The sequence below is a fragment of the Pteronotus mesoamericanus genome, unplaced genomic scaffold (genome assembly GCF_021234165.1).
Source record: "Pteronotus mesoamericanus isolate MK-2021 breed Mesoamerican mustached bat unplaced genomic scaffold, CSHL_Meso_final scaffold_232, whole genome shotgun sequence".
Lineage (NCBI taxonomy): Eukaryota > Metazoa > Chordata > Mammalia > Chiroptera > Mormoopidae > Pteronotus > Pteronotus mesoamericanus.
The window spans coordinates 13339464-13349417 of NW_026555311.1; the positions used below are offsets into that span (position 1 = coordinate 13339464).

Here is a 9954-nt window from a genome sequence, read left to right on the forward strand (position 1 = left end):
CTAACATTTAGAATAGAAGGGCAGATAAAGTGCTTCCCAGATAAGGTCAAGTTAAAGGAGTTCATCAACACCAAGCCCTTATTATATAAAATGTTAAGGAGACTTACCTAAGAAAAAGAAGATCAAAACTATGAACAGTAAAAAGACAACAAATTCACAACTATCAACAACTGAATCTAAAAAACATAAAAAAAAACTATACAAACAACTAGAAGAGGAACAGAATCACAGAAATGGAGATCACATGGAGGGCTATCGGTTCAGGGGGAGGGGGGAATGGGGGTGACAGATACAGGGAATAAGAAGCATAATTGGTAGGCACAAAATAGACAGGGGGCAGTTAAGAATAGTATAGGAAATGGAGAAGCCAAAGAACTGATATGTACAACCCACGGACATGAACTAAGGGGGGAAATGCTGGAGGGAAGAGGAGTTCATGGTGGAGAGGGATAAAGGGGAGAAAAAAATGGGACAACTGTAACAGCATAATCAATAAAATACACTTAAAAAAAGGTGAATGAGTAAATCGTAAGAAAGAAGCAAGTATGCTTATGATTTTGGTACTTTGCTATAATATATCGGTATATAAAAGACAAATTATTTAATCAATTAGATTTTCTCTTCATATACAACTATTATTTCCAAGTAAGCACCCTTTTGAGCTATTTTTGATGTATTAACTATAAAGGATATAATAAAATAGCAATAAATGTACTTCATTGCCGCACCTGATAAATACCTGAAATACACCAATGTAATGAACTTTCAGTTATAAACAACTAACTGCATCCACATCCTTAAAAAAAAACTAGTCTAAGTGTCATCTCATGACAACACTATTATGGCACTTTGTTTTCCCTAATTCTGTTGGATGCTTCCTTTTTAAAAATCGGCTCTGTTTATACAACACTGCAAAGATACAAACTGGTGGTAACAGAATGGATTTTTTTTTTTTTACCCTTTTAAGTAGATAAAAAAGGACAATTCCCACTAGTTATTTCAGATATGTCTACAGCAATCATTTCTTATGCCCTGTAATTCCTGAGAGCAAGACCCATTTGGCAAAAAGAATGATGCTATTTGAAGTCTTTTGTAACATAGGTAAAAAAATTTTTTTCAGCAAAATCCTCAAGGGCTTTGCAAAATTTTAGTTAGATGAGCTGAGAGTAACTGCTACTTTCTAAAGGTCTAATAATCTTTCTGGCCCTTTGGAAGTATTTAATTTATGAGTTATGCCTAAATACCCCGGGGAAATTGAAATGGACAGTTTCTTTATTTCACTGTACATGTTCAGACCACTCGTTAATCCTAAATTATTAATCCTAATAACTCTGCTTGGAAGCAGGTAAGAAGCAGTCTCATTAATACGGCCCCCCCATAAGGAAAGGAGGCTCTGCCTGCATGCGCCCACCCCTCTTCCCACTGCCAGGCCGCTGACATCAGAGATCTGACCCGGGGCACATATCCACTGGTCCTGAACACACTAACAGCAAAAACTGCTTTTTAATCTGCTTAAATGAGCTTTTTTTATTTTCCACTTTTCTATTATTGAAATAGAAGTGGAAGTCTCCTTTCAAAGACTAGCCTATCAGCCTCTCCTTCCTTGGTTTGCCTGACCTTCAGGCAGTACAGCTGCCTGAGGGGAGTTAAAAATGGACTGTCAAGCTGGCTTTAATTTCTGCTGCTCTGCCTCCAAATGTCCTCCCACTGATCTGTTTATCACACTCTCCTTTCCCCTTCTGTTTTTGTTTTTCTTACTGAGTTTTTAGCCTGGACAGCTGAAACCTGCAGATCCTTGTAACCAGTGGCAAAGTAATCCTAGAGGACTGGGAGCCAACACTAGAACTTCCTGCTCCTTGAAACAGTCTTTCCCTCCAGGCATCCCCGCCCTTTCCTTCCCCAGACCCACCACCGTCTTTGGGAACAGCCACTCGGAACCGAACATCTCCTACTGGCACACCAAAGAGGGACAAGGGTGGCTTAGAAACTTTGGAAGAAAACATGTTTGGTTGCTTGCATATGGCTCTTTCCTCGGCTCCTTTGTCCCTCTGTGCGCTCTTGTTCAGAACTGCGTATCAGACCTCACAAGATTATCCCTAAGGGGATATAAAACTATCTTCGTTGCCCAAAGCCCCTTGAAGACCGCCCTAGCCCAAGTTCCTCGCCCTGACTGGGCTCGCCTGGAACTTCTGCCTCCAGGAATGACAATTGCTCCCTGCAACCAGGCTGGTGGAAGAGGAAGCTAAGATCCCACTAGTGGTTTTGTTTAGTTTCTTGGCAAACTCCCCTTCATTCAATCTCCAGGAACTCCGGGGCCAGGTCTAATTAGAAGAGTACCAGGCTCACCCTTCTCGCGGAGAAAACACATTAGTCACAGATGAAACAGTACGAAGAGTGCGGAGAGCCCGTGAGTGCAGCGGGTAGACGACTCTCCCTAAAATTGGAGAGCCTTCGGTGTCGGAAAGGAAAGCTAGATCTGACTGCGTTCAGGAGAGAAGGACCCCGAAACCCAGGGACGCGGGGTGGAGCTGACTTGGATAGAGGCCAGAACTAAGTGCAAAAGATGCTCATTGAACATAGAAACAGAGTTTAGCAAAGTGTTGGGTAAGACGCAGAAAAGCCTCAGGTCGTTAGGAATAACAAAGGGCAGAAACCTCCCTCTGCTGCCCGGGACAGAACGGAATCTCAGCAAGGGAGCCAGCAGCGCGCGCGCTAGCGGAAGGGTCACACCAAAGGATCCAAGTTGGTGGCAAAGGGGAGTGGTCAGTTTTTCGCGAGTCCTGCACCCGGAATGGCGGTCACAGTGGCCCATGGCCCACCCGGGAAACCGCAGACATCAACAGTACAACAACCTCATCCTCAACTCCCAGAACCTTGCAGAAGGTGGCCAGAAGAATTGGGGTCGAAATGCAACCGGACCAGGGGAGGGGCGGCGCAGCGGAGGGGGTGGGGGCGGGTGGCGCAGGTAGGCGGAGCGGGCCGGGCGAGTCAGAAGGCTGGGCCTATAAAGTGCTCGCTGCCCCAGAGGCCGTGCAGTTCTGTACGGAGGGTGCCAAGTGGACTGGAGCCGAGCAGGGTGCGGATCACTGGTGGGGTCTGCAAGTCAGAGAGCCTCCGAGGGAGGAGGCTCCGAGCAGAGTGCCAGCCTCATTTTACCCTTCAGCGAACTCCCGGCAGGTGAGAGAGTCAGCGGGCTGGATGCGGAGTGAATAGAGGCGGGGGCGTCCGCTGCCCGACCCTTTGCGAAATCGGGGTGAGCTCCACAGGGCAAGTCCGCTCCAAGTTTTGCTAACTTTCAATGAGTTTCAGGTCGTGGCAGTAGTCGGCGTCTCCGCTCGCGAGACTGCAAACTTGAGTTGCAGGGACCGGTTTCTTGCCTTTAGAAACTGAGTACTCCACTGGTTCGCTCTGGGAACGCGAGACATTTTAGAATCCTCTACACATCTTGTAGCTCTTGCAAATCTGTTTTTGTTGCCCACTTTTTCCAGCGCCCCAGGTCGTTCTGTCCCGCGAGGGAAACGGAGCCGTTGACCATGGTTGCAACTGGCAGTTTGAGCAGTAAGAACCCTGGCAGCATTTCAGAGTTGGTGGACCATGGCTTCCACCCGCGGAGCCTGCTAAATGGTGAGTTTCCCAGATGCGCGCCTCTCTTCCCTCCAAATGTTGCAGCCCCTCCATAGATCAGATCGGGTGGGCGGGTGTGCGGTGTCATCCCTTTCCTCACTGGAGGTACCGGAAAATCCGCCTGAGGAAACTGCTTTCCAAACTTTCCAGCATCTTCTCTTCATGATGGTGAGAAACCAAAATGCAAAAAAATAAAATAGAATACTGAGGGCTGTATAAATCTAGTCTGTTAATACATTCTTTGGGATGAAAAGCTGTGTTAAGTTCCTTACCCTACATGGTTGTAAAGTTTTGGTGAATTTTAAATATACAGTTATGTGTGTTTTAACAAATGTAATCATCTTTGTAATCATTTCCATGACCCCCTCCCACCAAATTCGTATGTACCTGTTTGCCATCAATTCTGCACTCTCTTCCCCCCCCCCCCCGTCCCGCTCAGCCACACCCCGCCCCCCCAACCCCCGCCGTTTACTTTTGTCTCTAGAGTTTCATGTAAGTGGAATCATGTAATAGGTACTCTTTTGTAGGTGGTTTCTTTCCTGCAGCTTAATTATTTTGAGATCCCTCCATGGTGAAACATGTATCACTATGTTTCCTTTTTATTGCTGTGTAGTATTCTTTTTGAGAATATGCCTACTATTCTCTTTTTAATGCCAGAGGGAAATTTTAAAACAGAAGTGATGCTGGATATACTGTCATTTACAATTTTAAACAGCAGTTTCTAAGTTAACACCTTGCTCTGCCACTGAGGAGCTGTGTAGGCATAAACAAATGGCTGAAGATGTTTGGGCCTTCCTCATTTAGAAGGCCAAGCGGTTGATGATCTAATTTTATAGGCCAAATCTCTAAAATTCTTTATCTTCAACATATGGAGCCTTATAATATGGAATGCATTTTCTTTACTTCATTATTTTTTAAAAAAATGATCTAAGGGACTACATGATGTGGAGAGAGGAAACCACAGTACCCAATGAGGGTGGAGCGGGCTTAAGGGCGGGAGCCAGCAGGACCTCTGCCTGCCCCCTGCTTAGCTGGCTGTGTGTGTGGCATCTTGCCAAGTGGTAGGATTAATTTGGAAGGTAGGTGACCAAATGCAGACCTATCTCTTTTCCTTCGCGCAAATCTAATTTTGTTTTCCTAAGACTATTTTGTTTTGCTTGGACATGGAAAACTACCCAGCCAGTTATAAATATCCTGGTGGACCTCAAAGGTCTTCTTTGAGCAATTTTTAATCAAAGAGGTTGAAGCTAAAATTGGAATTTACAGGCCAATTCCAGTAAAGACTTTTAAAGAAAGAAACAAATTTCATAGATATTTAATTAGCTTCTCAGATTGAAGTTTATCACTTAAGAACAGTAGCAAAAATTTGGTATTTTACATCAATAAACTCATATTCTTTTTTTTAAGATTTTATTTATTTACTTTTCTAGAGAGAGGGGAAAGGAGGGAGAAGGAGAGGGAGGGAAACATGGATGTGTAAGAGAAACATCAGTAAGTTGCCTCCTTCATGCCCCCAACTGGGGATCTGGCCCACAGCCCAGGCAAGTGCCCCGACAGAGAACTTAACCGGTGACTTTTCAGCTTGTGGAATTATGCCTAACCCACTGAGCCGCACCATTCAGGGCTAAACTCATATATTCTTAGAGTTAGAAGGTAACAGTTCCTTAGTAAAAAATATATATATGTATATTTTCTGTATGTATATAGAAATATATTTTTATGTATATAGAAAATCTTCATAAGCAAGTAAGGGAGCAAGAAATGAAAGAAAATCACTGATAATCTAGGATAACCATAGAGATTTTCAATACATAGTCTTGAATTTGTGTGTGTCTATGTGTATATACACATAAATTTAAAGAAAAATGTTTATATCCTATCCACCCTATTTATCAAAACCTTTATTTCATAAATGAGAGGTCACATGGCTAACTCTATTACCCTACTAGTTAATAGCAAAGTGAGATCAACTGACTCCCAAAGAAATAATAGAAACAGGTAGATGTGGTAGATACATGTAACCAATGTTGCTATCTTGATGTGTTTTTCCTGTTCCTGGATTTCTTTCAATTTAAAACTTCTATTTTACAGATTTTGACTACTGGGATTATGTTGTTCCTGAACCCAACCTCAGTGAGGTGGTATTTGAGGAGACAACTTGCCAGAGCTTGGTTAAAATGCTAGAGAACTGTCTGTCCAAATCAAAGCAAACCAAACTGGGTTGTTCAAAAGTCCTTGTCCCTGAGAAGCTGACCCAGAGAATTGCTCAAGATGTCCTTCGCCTCTCCTCCACGGAGCCCTGTGGCTTACGAGGTTGTGTCATGCATGTGAACATGGAAGTTGAAAATGTATGTATAAAGCTGGATAGGATTGTGTGTGACTCTAGTGTGGTGCCTACCTTTGAGCTCACACTGGTATTTAAGCAGGAGAACTGCTCATGGACCAGCCTCAGGGACTTTTTCTTTAGTCGAGGTCGCTTCTCATCCAACCTCAGACGAACTATGATCCTGAGCCCAGGATTTCGACTTGTTAAGAAAAAGCTTTACTCCTTGATTGGAACAACAGTCATTGAAGAGTGCTAAATGGAAACATTTAAAAAGGTCCTTTTTATGATTGGGTAATAAAACTCAGCAACTGCTCAGTTACGGTCATTGTAGTTTGCCCTGCCTGTTCTCAACAAGAAACCCCAAATCAAGTTTATCTTCTGTATTTCATAGTCACAGCAACCTGTTATTTTGTGGCTTTTGAGAAATGACCCCAGTGTCTGCATTCTATCACTCTTTTTTTTTTTTTTTAACAAAATGGAATGACATGGAATAAGGAAGGGAAGGGAGCAATGCACTTTAGTTTTATATTTGACGCCACAAAGTTTTCCATGTAGTCTTACTAATGCACTAGTAAACCAACTTTGCTTAGTTTGATTTTCATACGGCTTTTTGTAAGTTTTCAGATTGATCCCATCCATTACAGAATCTTATGGAGTGATGCTTAGTCCATTGAAACTTCCAGAAGCCCACACCACCAATTTCCTGCCTCTATTCTAATTTGAAGGGTTCTTATACAAGAGAATAGAATTAAGTGGGTGAGTATCATTAAAACTAAACCCCATGCAAGAGTGAATAGAAGTATCACCTGGAAAACAGAATGCTTCTTCACTGTTTTATGGCATCCTCTCTGCTCTTCTGTTCTAAAGAGGTGATAAAAGCTTGAGCTGCCATTTTAGTAACCACAGTATTGTTTTAAATAACTTTATGGTACAATATAAGCTCGGTTTTTCCAGTTCTCGAGTTGAATGATACCTTTAAACTAGAAAAAAAAGAAAAATGTTAAACTGTTATTTTACATGTAGTTGATTACTCTTCCATTATGTGAATGCATACAGGGATAGGACACGAGTTCTCAAATCTCATCCCTTTCTCATTCATTTGATAAACCGCCTCTTTTCCTGTTAAGTACGCTTAACCTCATTACTCAGTGTCATCTCACCCCTAGCCTCTCCTGGGAACTCAGGTATCTCCCCAGTCCCCAGATCTTCAAAAGCGATAACTGCAGTCTACCACTTTTCACTATTAAGATGGGTCTATTACAACAGACTAAAGAATGAAAACCTGGCCTAGTTAACCAGTTCACCCACCCAGCTTTATTCAGTCTCGGATACCTGTCCCTTGGGAACAATAAAGGCTTTAATTTTTTCTTGCTCTTACTACCTAGATCATTATCCTTTTTTTATGCCAATGAGAGAATGTAGCCTCCACCCTGCAATGTTCCTTTCTGCAAGCCCTTCACATCCTTACTCTAGGTCATGGATGAGCTTACTCAGACCTGCCGCCCAAGCTATTAGCTCCACTTGGCCTACGTGAGGGCGGTAGGGGCAGATGGCTTCATCCTAGTGCAACTCAAACGCAGGTAGATCCTGTTACTAATCCCTTAAGTGACCTAAAACGTCACTATTTAAATCATAAAGCCATCTCTAGGACTGGGCCCTGTAAGTCAACCCTGTTTTGCATGTCTATTATTAGTTAGGGCTCTGAAGGCCCCTGTGATTCTGTGGGCCGGGCTTCCCTGGCATGGATGTAGAACTGCTGTTGTTCCTTTTCCTCTAACAGTTGTCCTTGACTCTTTTGTCTTTTATGCTCACCAAGTGGTAATGATGGCTTATGGAGACTTAATATTTCTGTTAAAGGAAATGAAAGTTTGTCTATTTTTGACAATAAAGCATCATATATTTTTAATTCTTTTGTCCTCTTTATCTTTTCTGTGTTTATTCAATGATCACCCTAAAATATATTGGACAATATTTGAGGCTGATGACAAAACATCTTTCCCTTTTGAGTGCTTTGCTTCATAATTTTTCAAATACAAAAATACATTTTTAGAAAGACAATCATTTGAGCTCCTTTGGCAACCACCTTTAAAAAAAACCTCATTAGGTAAAAAGGCTTTTTCTATAGTTTTTCTAATGACCAAATACAAATATATTAAATTATGAGAGCAGTATACATATTTATTTTTATCAGAATATTCTATTTGAACAACACATCTTTCTAATTTCGCTGTTATTTATCAAACTGAATATTTAATCTTTTTTTACCTATCTTAAATTCTTGGTCATAGCTCAGATTTCTCTCGCTTCACACACTAAGACTTGCTAACTGTTGAGCACTGTTCTCGGTGCTTCACATAAATTCTCCCATTCTTCACAAGAGCCCTATGAAATGGAACTACTGTCATCTGAATTTCATAGATAAATGACCAGACACAGAGAGATTAAATAACCTTCCCAAAGTCATTGAGTTATGCAACAGAACCAGGGTATGAAACCACCTGGAGGGACTGTGTTCCCCACGCTGCCTTGAAAGGTGCAAAGCAGCACAGAGACTATTGCCAAAAGAGACCCAAAAGTCTGCGAAAACAATGTCAGAAACGTTTGCCCCTAAGTTCAAAGAACGATTATTAATGTTTTATCAGATAGGAAAAAGGAAGAAACTACAGTATTGACAATATTTCCTATTCAATGGAGCAGAGCTGTGCTTAGAATAATAAGTCCAAATATTTAAAAGACATGCATTTCAATCCTGGCAGCTTTTCATGCTTATCTTATGCAATTGGCCTAGTTACTGTTTCATGTACCTTCCCCCCCCCCCAAAAAATGTGATCTGTGCCATAGCTATCTCAATAAGGAGTAACCTGTTAACTATGTTGACTACAGTACATGACAGCCTCCTAAAATAACAAGATGTCTTATTTTCCTCTGATCAATAGAAAGCATTTTATAGTAATGGATTCGACTTCCTGAGTCTGTTTCTCCAATGATGTATATCTTAATTGGGGTCAGCTTCATGTTACACTATAGACAGTTCTTTCATTTGCATAGTGAAAGGATGTACAAGTATAAAAATCTTAGGTCTATTACATTCAGTTTTCAAGGATCTATATGGATTTAAACAAGTGATAATGAAAACAAGAGTCCCAGGAATGTTGGTGGCATATGAGAGAAGGATATATGGTAATGAGCTGGGAGGAGTATCATACAGATATTAAAAATCCCTGACTCCAACCTAGACTCTGGCATTGATTTTGGACTCACAAATCTCCACTGCTTCCTCTTTATCTGCCACATACACAAGGAGAGAGACTGAAGGATCTCATGGGTAACTTGGAGGCCAGGTGGGAAAGTGATGGACATGACTTCTGTCTACATCCCATATATTGTAGAACTCAGTCATATGGCCCCATCCAGTTACAAGAGGGCCTGGGAAATGTGGTTGAAAGTTGTACCTATAAGGAAATGAGCTTGATGAACTCTTTCTGCCACACAGGAAGAGGCAAGTTAGTCTACAAACTAATAGAGACCCCAGACACATATCTATACATATATGGAAGTTGACTTACAGCAGTTAGACCTTTAGATAAATGGGTAAAAGATGGCATTTTCAATAATTGGTGCTATAATAATGATTAACCTTTGTGGTAAAAAAAAAATGAAATTCGATACATATATATCAAGCATAAAAATCATTTCCAGGTTGATGAAAGTGTTAAATGTGAAAAGGAAACTTCTAGAAGAGAATATTTAGGCTTTTGATGTAAGGAGAGTTCTTAAATAAAATGCCAAAGAGATGGCTGAAACTTCTATTTTCACATAACACTATGAAAAGAATAAAAATACAAGTCATGAACTGGAAGGAAGTATCCTCTACACTTATAACTCAAAAAAGAGTTAATAACCAGAATATGTTAAGAATTCCTTCAAAGCAATTTAAAAAAAAACTCAACTCAAAAAATATGGACAGAAGCTTTGAGTAGGCACTCCACAGTAAAGGAGTCTCA

General features: G+C 41.2%; 1 protein-coding gene across 1 annotated transcript; it reads left to right on the top strand.

The window, feature by feature from the left end:
- Positions 1–3038: 3038 nt before the first annotated feature.
- Positions 3039–9544, top strand: DDIT4L (DNA damage inducible transcript 4 like). Its single transcript, XM_054591688.1, has 3 exons — positions 3039–3177; positions 3489–3624; positions 5716–9544. The coding sequence occupies exons 2-3, from the start codon at positions 3534–3536 to the stop codon at positions 6204–6206; spliced, it is 582 nt and encodes a 193-aa protein (XP_054447663.1). The 5' UTR covers positions 3039–3177; positions 3489–3533; the 3' UTR covers positions 6207–9544.
- Positions 9545–9954: the final 410 nt, after the last annotated feature.